The sequence below is a fragment of the Rhinolophus ferrumequinum genome, chromosome 2 (assembly GCF_004115265.2).
Source record: "Rhinolophus ferrumequinum isolate MPI-CBG mRhiFer1 chromosome 2, mRhiFer1_v1.p, whole genome shotgun sequence".
NCBI lineage: Eukaryota > Metazoa > Chordata > Mammalia > Chiroptera > Rhinolophidae > Rhinolophus > Rhinolophus ferrumequinum.
The window spans coordinates 105,479,141-105,503,419 of NC_046285.1; the positions used below are offsets into that span (position 1 = coordinate 105,479,141).

Genomic DNA, 24,279 nt, shown 5'->3' on the forward strand with positions numbered 1-24,279 from the left:
CAGCTGTCCTGTTGAGGCACCAGACTAGTCATTGTTTCTCCCGTGATCTTGTTTTGTCTAGATTCCAGAATTCTCTGATGGTTTCTGGACCGGGTCCCAGCTGGCGTGCTGGACGAATTCCGAAACACCTTGGTCTTACTTCCCTAAAATCTCCATCTACCTGAGAGACGAGAACTCCAGCAGATCCTTCCGCATAACTATCCTGCCTCAGGTATGAACTTGGATTTGTGCGTTTCTCTCTTCAACATGTAGCATGCGAAAGTGAAACAGTTCGTGCATTGTGCGCGTAGTTAGATATCGCACGTATATTCAATATCGACTATGAGATACACAACAGTGCTGCGTAACAAACACCCAGGAAAACCCGCAGCATTAATCCATGCGCATGTCTTCCTGCTCGTGAGTCGGGGCAGGTCTGCTGACCTTGCAGGCTGGCTCTCGTGTGTCTGGTCAGCCGGTGGTTGGCTGGGTCTAGGTGGGCCTCGGTCCTGAAGGGCCTCCGGGGGCCTCTGTGTCTGGCGGCTGGGTCAGGGGAGCGATGGGGCTGCCGTCTCTCACCACCCAGGGGCTGACTGTCACGGGGGTGGCAGGGTTCTGACACAGCGAGAAGAAACACTCAGGGCTGCTGGAGTCGAGACGCAGAACTGGCCACATCTCTTGCACAGTGCTGCCCAAACAAGGCCAAGGCCCGCGTACATTCCCGGGTCGGGACGTAGACGCTGTCTCCCGAGGGGAGGAGCTGCAAAGTCACGTCACAAGGGCATGGCTACAAGGAAAAGTCAAACATTGAGGATATTTTTGCAGCATTTACCACAATAATGTGTTTTTTTCCTTTTTCCATATAAATCAGAAAACCGGAGCCTCAGAAATGAAGACTTTTTTTTCATAGTCAATAAATCATTGATCCCTTCTGCATCCTAAGCATCTAGCGAAATAGACCTAGTTCTGTCTTCCTTAGTCATGTTCTCATCTGTTCCCCATCCTCTCCTTCCCGTAGCCCTCAGTCCTGTCATTCACATTCCCCATTCACCTCTTCAGGAACCTCTAGAGTGCCCACCAGGCAGCCCAAGTCCCCGCTGTTTTCCTTTGAAAACTGTTGCCAGATTAATCTTGCTAAATCACAGCTTTCAACCCCACTCTTTGAGTCCTTGCTGTGGCCTTTGATGAGCTCCTCACGGGACCCTTCCTTGCTCTCCAGCCTATTTCCTGTACTCCCTTGACCTGCTACTCATTGGTCACTGTCCTCCAGACCTTCGGGCCTGCTGCTGTCTCCTAACTTTTCCTTCCACCACCCGCCACCACCGTCCCCACCCCATCTGTGTATCCAAATTCTTCCCATCCTTTAAGACCCAACTCAAACAACCCGTCTTTTGTCAAACCTCAGCTGGGCAGAATAACCCATTTGTGAGCTTGCCCTTCAAACTCATAATGCATGTTTTCTAGTCGACTCATCTGGCATGAGATCATATCTTTAGGCTATATTCTACGCTGTGGCATTTTCCCTTTGATTTCTGTTTTCTAAACACACACACACACTTATATTTCTTTCTTAATGACATTATTAATTCCTTAGAGATGAGAAGTGTGAGTTTTAAAGACCATCCTTCCTTCCCTAACATTGCCATGGAGTAAAGGGTCGTGCCTGATAACTCTTTGTTAAATGTGTAACAAACAGTGTGTCACCATCGTAATCTGGTGAATTTGGAATAAAGGAGTGGGATCAGGGGATAGGAAGAAAGGAATGATTTCAGAAGAAACAAGTAAATGATAATACTGCCTTCTCCCCATTTTCAGCGTTATATGGGAAGTGGTGCATTCCAGAAATGGGCAGTTGTTGGGGAAAAGATTGAAAGCATCCAGCCCAGCAGAGGACACATTTGCTGAGAGCAAGAGACTCAAGTTACAATCTCAGCCCTGCCTTGACTCACACGATAACTTGAAGCAAATCACTTCGCCTTTTCTGTGTCTGTCTCTTTAACTGTAAAGGAGACATAATAATACTTGCCAAAGACATTTTCAGAAAACTGCAGTATCCTTAGATGAACGACACTGCAAAGAGTGACGTGAGAATGATACGTTTTCGGCATCTTTAAAATAATGTGCTCTTTACGATTACTTTTTGGTCTGTCAAACAGCAAAATGTGGATGTTATTTCATCAGTGTGGTTTATAACTAAAGTTGAAACCTAGCTCGAGGACAAAGGTGAACGTGTATTGGCAAGTAAATGGCATGTGGGTGGATGGCAGAATCGGGAACTCAGAAGAAGCAGGAGAAAAAGGCAGGTGTTCGGGGGGAAATCTGTTATGTCCAGAGCAGGTAACAGCCATGGAGGTTCACTGGGGACTGTCAGCTGCTTTTAGGACCTAGCGCTGGGTGAGCATGCGGACATGTGAGGGTGGTTTGGGAGGACTGCAGTTCATTTGTATAAGAATTCAGGCTTATTTTCACTTATGAAACTGTGGATTTTTTGGGGTTGACTTTGAAGTGTTCACATTTTCTATGTTTAAAAATCTACTTTCCCCACTGTTTTCCTGATTCTTACTCAACATCACCCTCCCACTTGCTTTCCATTGCCGTGTTGGGAAGGACAGAGATGGGTAGCTGTGAACTATCACATGATGAGATCCTCACAAGCCCAAAATGCTGGTGACACACCCCTTAGGGACAGCACTGGGGTCACCTCCTAACACCTCAGCTCTGCCTGCCTGACCCCCTTCCTAACATTTAGGGCCGTCATCAGCTTTAGAATGAGGCCCCTGCGTGGGATCTTTCTGGCACCAGCAGTAATAGATGGGCAAATGATTGCTAGTGCAGAAAAGAGTTGTGTCAAAGGCAAGTATCCTAAATTTTGCCTATCATCAGCACTATTTGCCAAAAACACATGGGCTGAACCCTATTTGGCCTGCTAAAAAAATCAATCCCCAGCCCACAGGCAAATTCTGATTTTTCTTTTCTCACAAAGCCCTATAAATGTAAACAGTTTCAGTTTAAATACCACTGGTTCGTCTATTTGTGTTGATTTTAGTTTAAGGCAGACAGTTTATTCTGAGATCCAGCAGTACTGAACCTTTCCCAACATGTTACGAATTTATAGCCCGAAATTTTTATTGGAAGTCAACTGGAACACACACACAGAAAGGAGAGTTAAAGCTACAAATTCAGTTTGCATCATATTTTCATCATACTTGATAATTGTTTAGGTTTTATTATGGAATTAGTGCATTCAAAGGTAGGGGTGTGTGTGTGTGTGTGTGTGTGTGTGTGTGTGTGTGTGTGTGTGTGTGTGTGTGTGTTTTGGAGGCAGCTAAGTGTACCCATCACCTTTTCCTAATTTAAGTCGATCCTCATGAGAAGTTGTCTATTTAACACTGACCAACCTCAGCCTCACTCATTCATTCCACACTCATTTATGGAGGGCTTCCTAGGTGCCTAGCATATACCACATGCCTGGGTACCAAGAATATAGCGAGGAACAGAATGATCCCCAGCCTTGAAGAAGGGTTGACAGACAGACAGACCAACAAGCGCAGGGTTCTGGGTGCTGGAACAGTTCCCTGGACACAGCAGCAGCTTGACGGCTCGCAGGTGGTGACTCCAGGAGCTGCTATTGCTGTGTCCTTCCTTACTCACCTCCCTGCCTTGAAACTCCTCTTCCTCCAGTCTTCTCTGCACATGGAAAGGCAGTGACATCGTCTTTCTCAGGTGTCAGTTTTATCACATGCCTTGAAACTCCTCTTCCTCCAGTCTTCTCTGCACATGGAAAGGCAGTGACATTGTCTTCCTCAGGTGTCAGTTTTATCACATACGTTTTCTCCAGCACGACTCCTGTTTTCCTTTTCTGTTCAGCTTTTAAATACTGTAGTTGTGCTCCCCAAGCTTAATGAGCAGCTCTCCACTCTGCCATGACAACCGTCAGTCCGCCTCGAGGCTGGCCCCTCTCCTCCAGTCACCATAAGGCAACCCCCCATTCCCACCCGCTGACTGGTCTCCCGTTGGTCTTTCCTGCTCCCGCCACAAGGCCCGAGACTGCCAACCGGTGAGTCTCGACTCGCTCCTCCAAGTTTTTCTTAGTGCTTTTGACCTTCAGGGCAAAGTCTTTCTTGTCACTCATTTTGTACTTTATAATTTTTTCCGAAACCATAAATTTGGTGTTTTTGTCATACAAAGCCGCTCTATTCCCTTAATTACCCTACATTTTAATACTTTGCCATTAAAAAAACCAGAGGGACTGTTATTACTGATATGACATTGATTTGCTCACTGATTAAGTTTTGACTCAGTTCCCCACAGACTCTGGCTCCAGGGGATCTCGAGGACTGTACCTAGTGTTTATTTAACACTGCATGGCACCTGCAGGACACGATCCTCACACACGTCAGAGCTGCTGATCTGTTGATGCTCTGTCTTCTGATTGTGATGGCTCCTCCCTCTTGTACTGAGGAAATCATCCTACCTGTGTCATGTTGCCTACTTTTAAGTTCTCTTTGATAGAGGATGACACGATCACTTAGGAAAGATGGCGTCATGGAGCTGGGTAAGAACCAGCACTGCAGTGGCTCATGAGAGAAGAGGACGGGAATGGACCAGGGTGGTAGCGATGGGGATGGGAGAAGTGATAAAATTCAGATTCAGTTTCACAGGGCGGACGTCCAGCTCTCGCCACGGTTTCAGTGGAGGGTGAGAGATACTGACCTAGTGCTCTGGGCCTGAGTAAATGGCTGTATCATGGATTTGCTGAGCCTGCAAACCTTGAGACAAGAGCAGATGGGGGGGCAATATCCAAAGTTCAGTTTTTGTGTTTTGGTTTTTAAATTTTATTAGGAAATATTGGGGAACAGTGTGTTTCTCCCATCAGCTCCAAGTTGTTGTCCTTCAGTCTAGTTGTGGAGGGCACATCTCACTGGGCCCATGTGGGCATCGAACCAGCAACCCTGTTGTTCAGAGCTTGCGCTCTAACCAACTGAGCCATCCGGCCGCTCCAAAGTTCAGTGTTTTTAAATGTTACATTTGAGATGTCAGCTGAGTGGTGAGTGGGCATGTGGACAGAAGAGTGTGGCAATGGCTGCAGAGACCTCGACTGGAGATAAAGATTTGGGCGTCTCAGCACAGAGCACAGAGGATGTACAGAGGGCCCTGGGACTGCACGGGTCACCTGGGAGGGAAGATAGAGAGGAGGCCGAACTCTGGAGTTCTCAGATGCTGACAGGTGAGGAAGGTGAAGCAAATCCAGTACACACGCCTGAGAGGGAGCAGCCAGTGAGGAAAAAGAAGGGAGCTGTCTCTCAGAGGCCAGGGGGAGATGTGAGGGAGAGAGAAACAAGTGCTCTTGTCTCAAGGTTCACTGGTCGGCATTACCAGTAGATGGAGCCTGTTGGAGCACTTGCCACTCAGGATATACCTACCTGCCTCGCCCATGGATGGGAAGCTGCAACGGGATAGCAGCCATGTGTTTTTCATCCTTGTACTTCTGGTCCTGAGGACAGTATCTAGGCTATATTAAGTGCTCAATAAATAACTGCTGGATGGATGCTGGGTGGGTAAGTGGACATCTTATCTTCCCTAGGGCAGGGCCTGTGTACAGTTCCACGTGGTGTGCACGCTTCCACCATTTTCAGTAATGTCTAGCACTACGTCTGTGATCTCAACTCCTGGATGGCAGGGCCAGTGTCTTCTTTCTCTGGAGCTCCCTCTAGCGCCTTGGAGGGTTCTGAGCACACTGTGACCTCAGCAGTTATGCGATGGTGCCTGACGCATGCTTTTCCTTGTCTGCTCTTTCCTCCTGAACAGCTTTACATTCAGCCCATGATGGGGGCTGGCCTGAATTATGAATGTTACCGGTTCGGCATTTCGCCTTCCATGAACGCGCTGGTGATTGGTGCTACCGTGATGGAGGGCTTCTACGTGGTCTTTGACAGAGCTCGGAAGAGGGTGGGCTTTGCGGCAAGCCCCTGTGCAGGTAAGCGACCCTTGCATTGGGCAGGGAGACGGAACTAGAGTACTTTATGTCAATTAACGTACTTGGAAGCAGTTCTGGATAGGTCAGCTGCTGTTGAATTGTTTCATTCATTCCTATATGATCAGTGATCAAAGTCGTATCCATGAGATGTATCGTGGCATTGCTGAGAGGAAGAAGTGAGAGAATCCTCCCAAAACTCTTAGTCCAGTGCTTGGCAAATGGCAAATGCTTGCTGAGTGTTAGTCATGATGGTTCCCTTTCGTAATAAACTTGCAATGGCACCTCATCCCAGGAATAAAAATACTCTGTGGATCATGGGGATGAGCTATAGTTTTTGACAGTGAAAGTAGAATGGAGAAAGAGGAAAATTTATAGGTAAGCTGTGTATATTTTTTCCCCTCAAATCCTCACTATAAAATAAGAAGTAAATGCCTGTCATTGCTATTTCTCAAAATCCTAAAGTAATGAGACCCAGGAGCCCATTTTTCTCATAGAATTCCTTTGAAGAGCTGGCATGAGGGTGACACAGCAGCATTATTCTGCAAAGTCTAGCTTAAGGCTTGGGCAGGTCTTCAGAGAAACCAGGCGAGCACATTAAGTAGATGGGATGGTTAAACTCCTTGAACTTGAAAAATGTCTTCAGACTTAACAGTTTGCTTGAAATGGAGTGTTCCCACTCCACGTGGTTTGGTGGGAGGATCGGGTACTTCTGACTAATAGCCCGAGCTACCGTGGAAAAGGTAACTCGTAGACGGACTCACTGGAGACGGTGGAGAGAGGGTGTACCCCAGGAAGTGGCTGGAGAGCCACAGTGCCTCCAAATAGGTTCGCAGACAACTGAATGACCCTGGTACAGTGCTAAGGGTCAGCAACAGAATGAAATCTTGAAGTTGTGCTGGTCACGTGCTAAGGAAGGAAACAATTAAGCAAACGTGAGGTAGAAGAAAGAATGAATGACAAGGAGGTGGACCAGAAAAAATCGGGGGTTACAGTGAAATACAAGGTCACTGTGCAGTGAAGGAAAGGAAATGTGAATTTGATGAAAGACAGTCTTGAACCTTAGATACAGTTGTGGGGCAGGCTGGGACGCTCGGTGACCAATGCTGGTGGCGTCAGCGCTGACCAGACCGTTACTCTGATCTAAAACCAACCGAAGAGTTCAGAGGAGATGAGGGTGAGTAGGCAAAATGCTGATCATGGCTGATTTATTCAGAGGGGAGAGACTTATTATTTCTTACTGCCTAAATCGTGGTCTTAAAATGAGAATCCTGGTAAATAAAGCAGCGAAATGAGGCTTCTTCTTCTTGTTTCGACACCCTGTCATTCCTGCAAAGTAAAATACCAATTTGGAGAACAGAAGAGAGAAATATTAAAAGGAAAACTTACATCTGGAATATTACGTCAGTTCATATTGTATATAAATAAAATGACCCAGCCCTCGGTACATATTTGATACGTTGCAGTGTATCTTCTTAAATATCAGTGCAGACTTCCTTAGTGAACGGACTCAGTCGGGGCCCTTGAGGCTCGTCATTTTTCAATCTTGGTCATGAGTAAGTGTGTACCTTTCAGACGTGCATGAGCTCTTCCAGCCTGCTAGATTTTCACTGAGGGGGACCTCTCTCTCTGGCGTTACCTGGGACTGTACAACCTGAAGCACTGCCATATCTCCCAACCAAACATTTTAATTTCTTTTAACCCAGAGAGTCTAAGAACTAACTCAATTTTCCCCACAATTCCTGTTCTCTTGTTAAATACCATCAAAGTAGAGGCTACTATGGCAACAGCCGTTATATCGTCCACTTTAGTTAATGCTGCAGAGAACATAATCGCCGTCTGTTTCCTACGTGAATTGCTGTTGGAAACAGTTTAGTATTAAGCGTCTCCAGGCAGAGAGGGTTTCCTGCATTTCATCATGAATTCTCTGTGAGGTGCTCTTATTTAAGTTTTTTGTTGCTATTTTTTGAAAACATATTTAAGGTTTTGGTACTTAACCATTAAATTTTACCAGCGGTGGGAATAGACACTGATGTGTTTCCTCTTCAGTGCAAATTGTTTAGCTGTTAAAGTAATTACTTCCCTCAGGGCTGCAATTGCAAGCCAGGCAGTGGTCTATGGCACCATAATAAATGACAGAGATACCTTGCCTTTTTTCTTTTCCAAAGTGTTTATTTTGAATTTACAACATGTTTTAAATAACAAAGAAAGTGTTTCAAATTACAGGAAATCATGTACTATGTACATACTTATAGAACACCCAGATTTAACAAATGTTAGCATTTTGTCACATTGCCTTCAAAAATTTGTCATAGAAATAAAAATCAAGTATAGCTAAAACCCCACTTCACCATGTTCCCCACGGTTACCCTTTATCCTGAAATTGGTGTATATTCTTCTCATAATTACTGCACCTTTATAATTTCACCGCATAGCTGTAAGTACCCTGGATTAATTTAAATAAATATGGAACAGTTTACCCCAAGTTTAGCAGCACTTGACAACCTGTGCAGTTGCTGAGGGTCAGGAATGGCTTCAATGGGTGGTTCTGGTCCAGTCTCTCATGAGCCTGCAGCCACCTGAAGGCTGGAAGGTCTGCTTCCAGGCTCAGTCACACGGTTGGCGGGAGCCCTCCATTCCTTGTCATATGGACCTGGCCATAGGCCTGTCTGAATGTCCCCACGATGGGTACCTAGTCACCCCAGAGCAATGATCCCAGAGAGTGTGCAACAGAGCACCCAAGACAGAAGCCACAGTCTTCTTGTAACCTAATCTTGGAAGTAACATGCAATCACTTCTGCCCTATTCTATTGGTAGATAGGGGAGGGGAATGCATAAGAGTAAATACCTGGAAACAGGATCCTTGGGGGTCATCTTATAAGCTCACCACTACATCCTTTTAATAAGCGTTTATATCAAAACACAGTCAGTTGGTTTGGGTTTTTTGGTAGTTCCTAATTTATACGAATGCTGTTGTACAGTACATATCCTTTGTCAACTTGCTTTTATAGCTCAACACTACATTTTTGAGGTTTTCCACGTAATGACTACTAGATCATTCTTTTTGACTTCTATATGGTATTCCATTGCATGAATATACCCAGATTATCTACCCAATCCCACCTCTATTAACATTTGGGTTGTCTCTAATATTTGCAATTATAAGCGGTACTGTGGTGAACATCTTCATGCTTGTGAATGAGATCTTCTGGAAATGGAATTTCTAGATGATTTGGTGTGCCAGTCTTCTTTGTTACTGCCTACTGTCAAATTTGTCTACAAAGTAGCTAGACCATCAGAATTAAATCAGAATTTCCACTCCCTCAAAGTATTATCATAGTTTTTTTGTTTTTGCTTTTTGCCAGTCTGTGTGTGTGAGATAGTTTCACAGTTGAATTGATTTCCCGAGAAGACTTAACTTTTCATATGTTTATAGGATGTTTGAGTTTTCTTTCTGATGGTGAATCTTTCTGTTAACAACTTTGGCATGTTTTTCTACTTGTCTTTTTTACTGATATTTATGAGATATTTATATATTTGAGTTGTTAATTTTACAGGGTTATGTGCATGGCAGATATTTTATAATCTCTCTGTTGTTTATTTCACTTGTTTTTGGTGTCTTTTGTTTACATTTTCTCTTAAATTTAGTCAAATAAAATTTACTAATCTTGTGGCTTTCACTTTGTACTTATTTAAGAAATTCTTTCTTAATCTAAGAAAATAGAGTTGTTATTTTTAAGATACCATATACTTTAAAATCTTTTTCTTCTAAAATGTGAAGTAAGACCCTAATTCTTAAAGGATAGTTCATTTTCTCAGCATCATTTATTGAATAACTTTCCCTTTGATTCTTCTCAGTATTTTATTATGAAAAATTTTAATATACAGAAAAGACTAAATATAATACAATAATGTCCTGCATAACAACCAACTAGATTTAATAATTTTTAACATTTGCCATATCTTAGCATATGTATATTTGTTTATATGTAGTTTTTGCTGAACTATTTACAAATAAGTTGCAGATATCATGATATTTCAATCCTAAATATTTCATTGTGCATCTCTTTAAAATAGGGACATTTTCCTATATAACCATAATACTATAATGACACCTAAAAATTAACAATGTTTGATTAATATCATGTAATATCTTTTTTTAAGGCCAGTTGTTTTATAGAACATATCATATTCAGATTTCCTAATGGAAATCTGAGTATTTCCTAATGGTAGCAGTTAACATGTTCGTTTAACCTCATATGTCCTTGAACTTGAACTTTGTTCTAGAGCAGGGGTGTCCAAACTGCAGCCTGTGGGCCAACTGCAGCCCACAATCCATTTTTTATTGGCCCGCAGCAAATTCCAAAAATATATTTAGTTTACTTAAATAAACCAGGTGAGGCAATATGTACTTCACCTCGAGTGAGTGGCCCGGCTGTTTGTGTATTTTACCGCATATGGAACCTTGGTGAAAAACGTTGAAAAAAGTTTGGACACCCCTGTTCTGGAGGCTTGATTAGCTTCAGATGAAATATTTTTTGCAAGGTACCTGCTGAATTTTAATAGGATCTTTGTCATGTACCAAGACCTAGGATATATCTGGGTCTATTTCTGAGCATTCTATTTGTTCCATTGGTGTAGTTGTCTATCCTTGTGCTACACCATAGGTTTTAATTTCTCTAGTTATAGTGAGACGTAATATCTGGCAAGGGCTTGCTCTTCTCCTATTCTTCTTTAAAATTGTCCTAGCTACTTTTGTCCTTTTATCGAGCTTGTCAAGATCCCTGAAGAACAAACACTATTGGGATCTTGATCAGAACTGCATTGAATTTATAGATTAACTTGAGGAGAAATTAGATCTTTACTGTATGAGTCTTTTCCCCACCAATATGCTAAATATCATTTGTTTAGGTCTTCTCTTATGTCCTACACCAATCTTTTATAATTTTCTCCAAAAAAGATTTTACACATATACTTATTATTAGATCCCTCTTAGCTCTTACTGTTACTGTAAATGAGATTATTTTAAATTGTATTTCTAATGGATTGTTTGGTATCTAGGCATGTGGGGTTTTTTTTTGTATATTAATTTTCTATCTACCCACCTTCCTGAATTCTCCCTTTTAAATAGTTGTTAGAGTCACTTGAATTTTCTATGACAAGTTATATAATCTAGAATTAATGTAAATTTTATCATTTATAATATTCATAACTTTTCTTTTTGTAAAACCTTTAGTGACTATTGACTAGAAATGGTGATGATGGACATTTTTTTTGGTTTTTTCCTTACTTTAGTGGGAATGCCTGTCATATTTCACCACTGAGCATGATACATGGAGTAGGCTTGTGGAATTCCTTTCTAATCCTCAGATAAGGGACTCTCAGTTTGCTGAAATTGTTTCGTATAAGTGGGAGGACTGTTTGATAGTTTCTATTAATGTGAAATATTCCTACTCTATGACCCAGCAGTTTCACTCTTAGGTATATGCAAAGGATAAATGAATGTGTATGTCCACCCCAAAACTTGACCAGAAGCAGCTTTATCCATAAAACTAACTAAAGTATTACATAATTACTAAAACTAACTATCATTTTCATCTAACTAAAAACAACCCAAAGTCGAACAAAGGAGAATGGATAAACAAAGGGTCATCTATTCATTTAGTAGAACACTACACAGCAATTCCCTTCCACTATAGAATGTACCTTAGGATTTCTCTTGTAAACATGTGTGAAAGGTAAATTTTATTTTGCCCCGTCTCTTGAATCATAATTTAACTACGTACGAAGTTCCAGGTCGATCATTCCCCTTAGTGTTTTGAAGATGCTATTTCGTTGTTCTCTGGCCATCGTTATTGCTGATGAAAAGACCACAATTAAGCATCTGTTGTTGTACCGTTAAGGGTAATCTGTTTCTTCTCTCTGCTTGATGTTGAGACTTAACTTGAAATTTTTACTGTTCTGAAGTTTCACCATGCTGTATCTAGATAATAGGTTATTCTTTTCTCATCTTGCTCAAAACTCATTGTGCTCTCTGAATCTGATAATTCATGTTGTCCATCATCACTCCTAGAGAATTCTCAGCTGTTACCTCTTCTACTCTGGTCTCACACACATTTCTTCTAGTCTCTTCTTCTGGGTCTCCTGTGAGATCAGTTTTGAGATTTCTTATTATTTTCTCCATGTCCCATGACCTTTCATACCTATTTTTCCTTCTTTATCTTTGCTGCATTCTGTGTAATTTCCCCAGATACAGCTATGTTGCCCATTCTCTCTTCAGCTGTGTTCGTTCTATTTAACCTATTCAGTGACTTTTTAATTGCATTAACTATATTTTTCATTGCCAGAAATGCTATTTTATACTTTTTTAAACATATGGCTCATTTTTCGTAGAGTTGTGTAATAATTTTGTATTTGTTTTATCTCCATTATCGTTCTTAATTGAATTTGAAAAGTTGACTAGGTAATATTCAGAAGCTACAACGAATTATATAGTGCCCCACTCCCGGAGAGGTAATCCTATGAGTGCATAAAGAGCTCCCTCGTTATTATTTTTGTGAGTCCTACGATCTTCTATTATATGGATATTCCCTAATTTATTTCACCAATCCTTATTGGTAGACGTTGAAGTTGTTTCCAGTCTTTTGTTGCGACGGTGCTGCAGTGGATACCCTTTATAGATGTCTGCTCCCACTTGTGAAAGTTTACCTCTAGGCGACATTTCTAGAAGTAGAATTGTTGGGTTAAAGGTTATAAGCATTTGTAATCCTGATGAATATTGTCGCCTTCCCTTCCATAGAGGTTATACTTGTTTATATCCAACTACACCAGTTCTCGGGCAATGGGTACGTTGGCTTGTTCTCTTGGCACCCTCACCAACATGGTGTTATCACATTTTGGAGAATTTTGTTAATCTGATAGGTGAAAAATATTATCTCAGTGTTGTTTTAATTTGTTCTACTTTATGTGGGTGAGGTTGAGTTTCTTTTCATATTTCTAAAGGCTTTCTTTTTTCTTTTCTATAAACTATGCACTCATATCTTTTTCACATTTTTTTTCTGTTGGGTTTTTAGTTTTTTGTATTTATCTGTAGGAGCTCTTGATGTAATGGAGAAATTGGCCATTTGGAGGAAAAAAACTACAATTCATATCTCAATTGTACATAATTTTTTAATTTATAATGAATTTTAATATAAAATGTTTACTTTCATGTATTTAAAATATATCAATCTTTTGCTTTAAGGCTCTTTAGTTTATGTCACATTTTAAATGGCCTTCCTCATTATAATTCTATTGTGATTTAGTCATATTTTATGTTTGAATATTATATGAATATGACATATTCATATATTATTCATTTTATATTTGACTGACCTTGGCATAGAATGTATGGATTAAAACATCTTTCCCCAAGATGACTACCCCATTGCTCCTGAAACATTTCTCAAATAATTCTTCTTTTCTTCACTAATTTGAAAACCCACTGCTACATACCCCCGCTGGAATCTTGAGGTTTGAAGGCCCCATTCCTCGTGGGAGATTCTTTCTGTTCTCCTCACCCGCCACTTCTCAGACCACACACAGTCAACTTTCCATGTTGGTAGTTTTCCAGCTCCTTCCACCAATGGGCCAGGATTTCACTGGTGTCTCGGCTCTAGGGTCCATCTCCTTAGTGCTGGGGTCAAGTCTTCTGTCCCCTCCCCCATACACACACCGAGGCATGGGAACCCCAGCTCTAGGGTGTTTTTTTGGGCTCAGCTACATATTTAAAAATTGGGAATTTTATTTTATCCTCATTTCTATGTATTACGGTTGGAGGAAGTTCCACCTTTGTGCCAACAACCAGCACCCGATGAAGCCGAAATCTGTGGGAGCTGCCTTTCTCTCCCTATGTCTTTTATTTTGGTTTTCATGATAATCTGTGTTTGATAGACAACACCTAGTTTATAAGATTAGGCTTCTCTGGAAGGGCTGGGACAAGGTGGAAGGAAAGCAGTGAGTGGGAGCTCTTTGAAGTCTCCTGGGGAGCTTTGTAAGTACACATGGTCCATATCCTCACATCCTTTTTCAGCCAGGATATATCAGAATGGTGGTGGGTGGGAGGGTGGTGGGTATTTTGGGAAAAGATCCCCAGATGCTCCTGTTATGCTGCCCTGCCACTTTTCAAATCACCCTCCACTCCTACAGAGAGTCACTCTTCTGGTCTCAGATCAGAGCCTGATAAACAAGCTGGCAGTCTCGGTGTGTAATGCAGCTGGCCAACCTGGGTCTTCGGCATACAATCCCACACATCTGAAACAGACATTGGAGATTGGAGCCTCTGTGTTGCCTGAGCCAAGTGTCCTATAGCTGGAAAAATAATAGAGTGTTAAAACTGACAAGTCTCTTAATGCATCCAAAGCTTCTGAAATACCACCCATCTCTTTTTATAGATTGAGACATTTAGCACCCAAGCGCTGTGTAGATTTCAGCTTATACAACTGGAGACACGCCGTGGATTGTGGCAGTCATTTCACTGTGAATTTCCTTTGCTGCAGGTTGAAAGTGGATCATCTGGTCCATGTTCATGTTTAAAAATAGGAATGTTAGCTGATAACAGTTTCAAAGATGTGCCTCTGCTGTCCAGTGAGAATGCACTCAAAAGCTGCCAAAGCCACAGTCCCCAGAGGCAGAGATCAGGCAGCCCTGCCTCCTTGTTTGATAGGAGAAAAGCCTGAGGCCCTGATGGCAAGTGGTTTGCACCTGCTCGCTGACTACGACGGCCCTGGGTGCAGATCGCCTGTCCTGTGACTCCAGAACACTCCGCTCAGAAAACATCTCAGTACAGAGGAGTCGATGGGGTGGGGGAGGGACAGTCCACTTTATTTTGTATGTGATGGCGGGAAAAGACGCAACCATTTTAATTTTTAGAGTTGGTAAATTGACATAGTGTCCTCAGGCCCTCGTTGTCATCCGGATCCTGACCTTCTGGGGCACAAGACAGAGAAAACGCATAGTCAAAATTTTAACCCAAGACACTGATGATAGAATTCCCAGGAGCAATCTGTTCACAGGTGATTCTTCGGCAGCAATGACTTTACCCAGGCGTGGTGCTGTGTGTTTCATTCACTTGGTTATCTAAGCAACAAGACGGTGACTTGTCATGATTGAATTTTCAGAGTTCTTTATATTCAGAATACAAATTCTTTATGAGAAATGTGACTTGCAAATATTTTCTCCCAGTCTTTTCCGTCTCTTAATGCTGTGTTTCAAAGAGAAGTCCTTCATTTTGATGACATACCATTTTATCAATTGGTGTTTTTTTTTTAATGGATTGTGCTTTTTGGTGTTGTAGCTAAGAAATTGTTTGCCAAATCCAAGGACATGAAAATTTTCTCCTGTGTTTTCTTCTACAAGTTTTATAGTTTTAGAAATGTGTTATTTAGTTTCTAAATATTTAGGAATTTTCCAGACATCTTTTTGCTATTGACTTATAATTTAATTCCACTGTGGTCAGAGAACTTAGGTGAACTGAATCCTTTTAATTGTATTGAAATTTGTTCTGTGGCCCATAATGTAGCCTATCTTGGTAAATAGTCCGTGTGCTCTTGAAGACTATGTCTATTCAGCTTTGTGGCTGGACTATTCTATAATTGTCAATTAGGTCAAGTTGGTTGACAGTGTTGTTACATGGACTATATCCTTACCCATTTCTGTCTACTACTCTATTACTGAGAAAGGGATGTTGAAATCTCTGACTACTTTTGTGAATTTTTTTTGGTCTGTTTCTTCTCAAAGTTTCATCATTCTTGTTTTGTGTATTTTGAAACTTTTGTTAGTGCATAAATGTTTAGTATTGTTATTCCTGTTTATGAATGTAATATTTTATCATTATGAAATTGCCATCTTTATCCCTGGTCATACCCTTTGTCCTGAATTGACACGAATATTAACATGCCACTCTGCGTTTATTTTGATCAGCATTAGCATGATACAGCTTTTTCCATCCTTTGATTTTTAACATATTTGAGTATTTATTACTTAAAGTGGGTTTCTTGTAGGCAGCATATAGTCAGGTCTTTCTTTTTATCTCATTTGACAATCTCTGCTTTCTCGTTGGGATATTCAGATCATAGATGGGCAGACAACAGCCTGCCAGCCAAATCTGACAGTTAGCCTGTTTTGAACTCAGAATGCTTTTTGCACTTTTAAAATGTTATGTAAAAAAAAAAAAAAAAAAAAAAAAAAAAAAAAAAAAAAATTTGAAGAATATAATAAAAATCATATGTGACCCAAAAAGCCTAACATTTTCTATCCCATCCTTTACAGAAAAAGTTTGCCAACCCCGCTTCAGACTATATTTAATGTGCTGGTTGATATGGTTGTGTTTAAGTCTACCGTCTTGCTATTTGTTTTCTCTTTGTCTCATCTGTTCTTTTTTTCTCTTTTTCTACCTTCTTTTGGATTGAGTGTCTTTATTTCTTTTTATCTCCTCGGCTAGTCTATTAGCTATAACTCTCTGTTGTGTTTCTTTAGTGGTTGCTTTAGGCTTTATAGTATACACCTTTAATTTATCTCAGTCTGCCACTTCATACAGTAAGAGAACCTACCACAGAACACTGCCATTTCTCCCCTCTGCCATCTTTGGCACACATTGCACTGATTCGTGTGTTATAAGCCATCCAACACATTGTTATTATTCTTGCTTTAAATCAATTATCTTCTTTCAGTATTTACAGTTATAAATAAAGGTGTTATAACTGCCTCTGTAGTTATCATTCCTGGTGTCAATCATTCCTTTGTGTAGATCCAGGTTTCTTTCCATCTCATATTATCTGCTGGAAGGGCTTCCTTTACTGTATTTTATAGTGAAGTGGACTATGATGATTTCTTTCTTTTTTTCAGCTTTATTGAGGTATAACTGACAAATGAAAGTCATATATATTTAAAGTGTACAACTTGATGGGGTTTTTAAAATAATTTTTAATGTTTCAGTTACAGTTGATACACAATATTAATTTCAAGTGTACAACATAGTGATTAGCATTTACATAACTTATGAAGTGCTCACTTAATAAATCTAATACCCCTCTGACACTATCCATAGTTATTATAATATTATTGACTCTATTCCCTATGCTGTATGGGGTACAGGCACAGGGCACGCCAAAGCCAGACGCTACTTGTTTGGGTTTTGTGAACCTCTGAAAGATTTTAGGACAATCCATAGCATTTATTGTACTCTTCATTTGTGACTGGTTCTTTTTTATGTTTTCTATCTCTGTTTTTATGTTCCCTATCTCTTTGTTGAAGTTCGCCCTGAGATCATTGAACGTCCTTATAACCAGTGTTTGGAACTCTCCATTTTGTTTAGTTCTTTTTCTGGAGCTTTGATCTTGTCTTTCATTTGGGACATGTTTCTTTGTCTCCCCATTTTGGCTGTCTCCCTGTGTTTGTTTCTCTGTATTAGGTAGGGCTGCTACCCTGTTTCCCTGAAAATAAGACCTAGCCAGACAATCAGGTCTAATGTGTCTTTTGGAGCAAAATTAATATAAGACCCGGTATTATATTATATTATATTATATTATATTATATTATATTATATTATATTTATTATATTATATTATATTATATTATATTATATTATATTATATTATATTATATACCTAGTCTTATTTTACTATTAATTTTTGCTCCAAAAGACGCATTAGAGCTGATTGTCCAGCTAGGTCTTATTTTCGGGGAAACATGGTATGTTTCTGGGTCTAGGTAGAGTGGCCTTACGTAGTAGGTGTTTTGTGGGGCCCAGTGGCACAGTCTTCTTAGTCACCTGATCCAGGTGTTTCAGGTGCATCCCTTGTGTAGGTTGTTGTGCTCTCCTGTTGTGGTTGAGCCTTGGTTGCTGTTGGCACGTCAGTAGGAGGGATTGACTCTCAGGCTGATTGGTTGTGCGGACTGGCTGTGACTACAGTAGAGGAGCTGTTATGTAGGGACTGACCCTGTGGAGCAGGATTTGCTTTAGTGGGGCTCTGAAGCCTGCCCAGTCTGCCCTTGGGGTGTGTTGTCTGTGGAGGTGGTTGGTTGGTTCTCTCCTGTGGTCTGAAGCTGGCCACTGTGTGTGTTGGTTCTGGAGCCTCTTGGGAGGAGCTCTGGGTCAAGCCAAGGTCAGCTGCTGCCTGTGCCCTGCCTAGGGCCACTTGGAATGAACTACAAAGTGATCTGCCGATGGATGCCACTTGTGCTGGGCTTGGAGGTGCCTGCAAGAGGCTAAACTGTGAAGTGAGGCTGGCTGTCACTAGTGGGTGTTTCGGGCTGCTCAGCAAGTGGTGCAGGGCACACCAAAGCCAGATGCTGCTTATTTGGTTTTTGTGAACCTTTTAGAGATTTTAGGAAAGTCCGTTGCATGAGCCAAGACAGTCCATTTGTATGGGAAAGCCACTGGAAACAACTTGGGTGGGCTCACAAGGTGTGAGGGGTGGGGTCCCAGGGAATCACCTGGGTGGGGTGAATGGTGTTAGCGATGTTGATGGAGACTCAGAAATGGCGCTCGCCTGCGTCTGCACACTGGGCGGGGGGAGAGCTCAACAAAGGAACAATGGCATCTGCCAGTAGTTCTCTATCTGGGAGGAAGCTGCCCCTCCAGCCCTTGCTCTGAAGCCAGACAATTCAGTTTCTCCCTGTATGTCCCTGGCACCTTTTGAGCTGCTGCCCCAGCGCTGGAGGTCAGAGCAAGTGAGTCCGTCAACGAGTAAGACCATGTGTGGGCCCTTTAAGAGGAGCACCTGGGACAGCAGCCACCCTGTCTCACTCAGTCACAGTCTCCACTGGTTTTCACAGGCAGAAGTTGTGGGGACTTCTCTCCCTGGCACCGGAACTCTGTGCTGGGGATCCTGGTATGGGGCTGGGACCCCTCACTCCTCTGAGGGGAACCTCTGCAGCCAAGATAGCCCTCTTGATTTTTAATGGTCACACGTGGGTGTGGGACCAGCCTGTTTTGCGTCTCCACCCCTCCTATCAGTCTCCAGGTAGGTGGCTTCTTCTGTATGTCCTTAGAGGTAGGACTTCAGTTCGGCTAATCTTCAGGTTGTTCTCAATAATGGTTCTGTAGTTTAGTTGTAATTTTGATGTCCTGGGAGCACAGATTTACCTATTCTGCCTTCTTGACCAAAAGCTCTTGATGCTTTGATACACATATGCATTGTAAAATGATCGCCACAGTCAAAGTAATTAGCATACCTATCACCTCACATAATTACTATTTTCTTTCTGTTTTTGTCTTTTTTTCTTCCTTCCTCCCTACCCCCTCTCTTCCTCCCTTCTTTTCTCCCTTTCTATTTCTTTCTTTCTTTCTTAGTTGTGAGAATACTTAAGATCTACCTTCTGATCTAATTTCTAATATACAATACTTTATTGTTAATTATAGTCACCAGTCTGTACATTAGATCTCTAGAACTTATTCATCTTGCATAACTGAAACTTTCTACTGTGTGACCCACATCTCCGCATTTCCCCTCACCTCAGCCCCTGGCAACCGCCATTCTACTCTCTGCTGTTGAGTTCGAATATGTATTTTAGATTCCACATATAAGTGAGCTCATGCAGTATTTGTCTTTCTGTGACTGGCTTATTTCACTTAGCATGATGTCCTCCAGGTTCATCCATGTTGTCACAAATGGCAAGATTTAAGGCTGGCCAATATTCCAGTGTGTGGGTATCTGCTTGTGATGAATTCTTTCAGCTTGTATATTTCTCAAAATGTCTTTATTTTATCTTTATTTTTGAAAGATAGTTTTGCTTGCTATAGAATTTAGGTTGACATGTTTTTCCCCACAGTACTTTAAAGGTGTTGCTCCACTGCCTTATAGCTTGCATTATTTCTGACATGAAATCTTCTCTAATCCATTTTGTTCCTTTGTACAAAAATTTTTCTCTCTCTGCTTTTTAAATTTTCTTTTTATCACTAGTTTTCAGCAATTCATTGGTGTAGCCTACTCCATATTTCTTGTACTCTTTCAGCCTCTTAGATTTGTGTGTTTATAGTTTACATCAAATTTAGAAAATTTTTGTTCATTATTTCTTCAAATCCTTTTTCTGCCTCCCACCCACTCCCCTCATTTGTGTATTCTGATTACATGGATGTTTAGCCTCTTTAAGTGGTCCCACAGTTTACTGATGTTCTCTATATTTATTTTTTCAGTATTTTGTTCTTCTGTATTCCATTTTGTGTGGTATCTGTTGTGTTTTCATGTTCTATTTTTTCTGCAGTGTATAATCTGCCATTAATACCATGCAGTGTGTTTTTCATCTCACATTACACTTTTTATCTCTAGAAATTTGACTTGGATCTTTTGTTTTTTTATAGCTATCTCCAGGTAGAGAGTGTGAGAATTGAGTTGAATTGTTGGTGTGGGAACCACCCTCCTCCATACATTGAAATTGGGTCCAGGTACCCAACACTGTGAATACTTTTGTATCCTTACAAATATACTTGAGATTTGTTGTTGGAAAGTTAAGTTACTTAGAAAGAGTTGATCGTTATCTTATTTGTAAGTGTCATTAGATGGGATCAGAGTAGTGTTTAGTCTATAGTTAATTTTTCTATTTCAGAGGAAAGACCCTTAGTACTCTTATGCCCTGTTAATTTGTTTTTTCTCTTTCACTGTGGGAAATAGTAAAATGGAAACCATTGGCAATAGGCACTATTCTCAGCCCTATATGTGAGCTCTAAGCACTTTGCCTTCTAATCCTTTCAAGTGCTTTTTTCACTGGACTTCGCTTATGTTCTGGTCAGCACTCAGCTGAAGGCTCAAGGGAGTCCCTCTCTGAAGATATGTGGAATTTCTCTCTGTGCAGCTGTCTCCTGTCCATTACTGTTTCTGCAAACGCTTAACAGCTTTTCCTACCTCTGTTACCCCAACTTACGGAGGCTGCCAGCCCCGGCCTGTGTCTCCCTTTTCTATGCTACAACCCGGAAACTTTCCCACATCTGTAAGCTGGGCAGTTGTGGGGCTCGGTTTATCCATTTCCCATCTCTGGAATTACAGTCTCTCCTCGCCCAATTTCCAAAACCTGCAGAGTCTTTTGTTTTCCATACGTTTTGTCCAGGTTTTTTTAGTTATTTTGGGTGGGAAGGTATATCTGATCCTTCTTACTCCATCTTGTCTGGAAGCAGAAGTGGTTTCAAGTGATATTTAATTTCTTCAATACTTACTGGATTAGAGTATTGTCTTTGCACTAAGCATTTTTCACTTTCATAATTGTATTTGTTAAAGTGTCTATAAAGCAAATAAAATTTTAAAAATGAAATGACCTACTGTGAAGACATTTACAACATAAGAAAATTTTTGCAATATAAAGGATTCTTACAAATCAATGAGAAAATGATAGAAATGATAGAAATATAAATGGCCATTGAGTATATTTTTTAAGTGGTCCCCCTACTAGTAATCAGAGAATTGTGGACCTTATGATCTTGTCTTGACCCATCATTCTTCCTTGTATTTGACAATGCTGGTGAGAGTGGGCATTAGGCACCCCATACCGCGTTGGTGAGCGTAGATCCTGGCTTGGTCTTTCTTGTGGATCTTTTGTCAGCATATATCCAGGTGCTTAAAAGGTACCATACCATGACCCATAATTTTACTTTTAATAACTCATTCTTAAAAACTTAAGAATATGAGCAAAGATTTTGGTACAAGATATTTCATACATCAGTGTTTATAATGGTAGGGATACTGAAAACTACTTAAAAAATCATAAATAGGGATTGGTAAACAAATTTGGGGCTGTTCCAGTGGCTCAGGTGGTTGGAGCGCCACGCTCCTAATGCCGAGGTCGCTGGTTCGATTCCCACATGGGCCAGTGAGCTGCGCCCTCTACAGCTGAGACTGTGAACAACAGCTCTCCATGGAGCTGGGCTGCTTTGAGCAGCGGGAAGTCGGTGTGAGCTGTTTGCTGACTGGCAACTGACTGCCTCAGCCAGGGGGAGCACAAGGCCCATAACACCAGCATGAGCCAGGGAGCTGTGTCCTACACAACTAGACTGAGAAACAACGGCTTGAACCGGGATGGGGGTGGGGGTGGGTAGGAAGAGTGGAGTCGGGGGGGGGGGGTTAAGGGGGGGTAAGGGGGGGTAAGGGGGGGTAAGGGGGAAAAATAAATTTTATACATCTGTAATATGGTTTTTGTGTGTGTTGTCATAAAAATAACATGGTTAAAAATTAAATGACTTGAAAAGATTTTTATCACATGAGAAGTAAAAATATAGTTTGCAAAACAGCATGTCCTACATGGTCCCATCTTTGTTTCAAAAATTGATGCTTAGAAAAAGATTATACTCTAAAATATGAATATTGATTATTTCTGAGTGTGTTTTTATTTCCTTATTTTTATTGCCTCACATTTTCAAAATTTATACCATATATATGTATCGTACTGCCTTTGTAATAAGAATAGCTTTCTTTTTAGTTACTGTAAATGTTTGTTAAATGTTTGCATTTTTTATGCTACAGACCAGGGATTGGCAAGTTTTCACCACAAAGCGCCAGGTAGTAAATCCTTTCGGCTTGTGGGGCAGATGGTCTCTGTCACAGCTGCTCCCGTCTGCTCTTACAGCAAGAAAGGAACCACAGACAACATGGGAAGGAATGAATGTGGCTGTGTTCCAACAAAACTCGATTTTCAGAAAAGGATGGCAGGCAGGATTTGGCCTGTGGGATGTCTTTCGCTCATTACAGCTACAGACGTTTGGGGGTGCGTGGGGGGAGGTCTGGATTAACCCAAGGCCGGCATCCCTTTGTTCTCAGGTATTTGCAGGCTCTTTTTCCTTGTTTTTCTGTCCCTGGACACTTAGAAAAAGGAAAAAGCCATGGATCCTCATGTGGAATCCACATTAGCAAGAAAATGTATCAATCGATTGTTGTTTCCTTCATGTTAAACCATTCTTTCAAGGCTATTGTTATTTCGACTCTTTCTTTCCTCAGTCCAAAAGGATCTTTTTGGATAAGCCTTGGGATCTTGCAGCTGTAGTTACAGAAAAATTAAATGCTTAGCAACATGATCTTCTGGTGTGCAAATATTCATTTCTGCAATTAAATATGGGTGTGGCGGTTAACGAGGCCTTTTTCTTCTTCCAAGTCAAACTTAAAAGGCCAAATAAATTCTGCAGTTCAGAAAGGGGCAGATAAGTGTTGTGTACCTCAACAGAACACTGATAATCCCCAAACCTGGTTGCAGAAATCATCTCAACTTCCTCCCCAGTGAGAGCATCATCCAAGAGTTGGCTCGCAGGAGTCGCCAGATAAGTTGTAGCTAGGTTTCTCTTTGTTACCAGCCATTTCATGAATTCAATGTTCAGTCATTTACCACTCTTGATTCTGGACCTCCGTACACTGTAGATGTGACATATAGGACAAGCGTGGGGTGACCAGCCGGACCTGGGTGGTTGTGGACCCGTTAATAGTATGGGTCAAACTGGCGTGAGGACACTATCTATTGCAGATTTTTTGTGTGTGCGGCTGTTCAATTTTTTTAAATTTTGTATTTAAGTATAGTTGACATACAATATTATATTCGTTTCAGGTGTACAGTGTAGTGACTTGATGTTTATATGCCTTACAATGTGGTCACCCCAGTAAGTCGAGCAATCATGTGTCACCGTGCAAACTTATCACAATAGCATTGACTATATTCCCCTTCACCTCTTTCACCCATGCCCCCCGCCTCCTTCCTTCTGTCAACCATCAGTTTGATCTCTATTTCTACGAGTCTGTTTTATTTTAGATTCCACGTATAAGTGAAACCATATGGTATTTGTCTTTCTCTGTCTGGCTTATTTCTCTTAGCAAACTGCCCTCTAGGACCATCGATGTTGTCACAAATGGCAAGATTTCATTCTTTTTATGGCCGAGTAATATTCCATTGTATCTGTGTACCTCTTCTTCTTTATCCATTCATCTATTGATGGACACCTAGGTTGCTTCCATATCTTGGTTACTGTAAATAATGCTGCAGCGAACATAGGGGTGCATATGTCTTTTCAAATTAGTGTTTTCATTTTCTTCGCATAACCACCCAGAAGTAGGATTGCTGGATCATATGGTGCAGCTGCTATGGAAAACAGTATGGAGAGTCCTCAAAAAACTAAAACGAGAGCCACCATATTGTAGAATTAGAGTCGACAGGAAGCATGAGCCCAGGTGACTCCGCCAAGGGAAGAAGCCCCCGTGACTCAGGCAGGTTGGGCTGAGCTTTCAGCTATCAGCACTACTGCTCGTCCTGCTTTCTCTCGCTTCCTTTGTCACCACCAGCCAACACCGCTGCCCCTACCAGGAACTGATGCTCTGTCG

At 41.3% G+C, this 24,279-nt stretch overlaps 1 protein-coding gene across 2 annotated transcripts in view; it reads left to right on the top strand.

Annotated features, from left to right (window-relative positions):
- The window catches only part of BACE2 (beta-secretase 2), an 82,661-nt gene that overhangs the window by 56,556 nt on the left and 1,826 nt on the right, over positions 1-24,279 (top strand). For both annotated transcript variants that reach the window (XM_033128459.1, XM_033128468.1), the window contains 2 exons: positions 62-211; positions 5,788-5,956. In XM_033128459.1, coding sequence (XP_032984350.1) covers positions 62-211; positions 5,788-5,956 — 319 coding nt within the window. The remainder of the gene's footprint in view (positions 1-61; positions 212-5,787; positions 5,957-24,279) is intronic.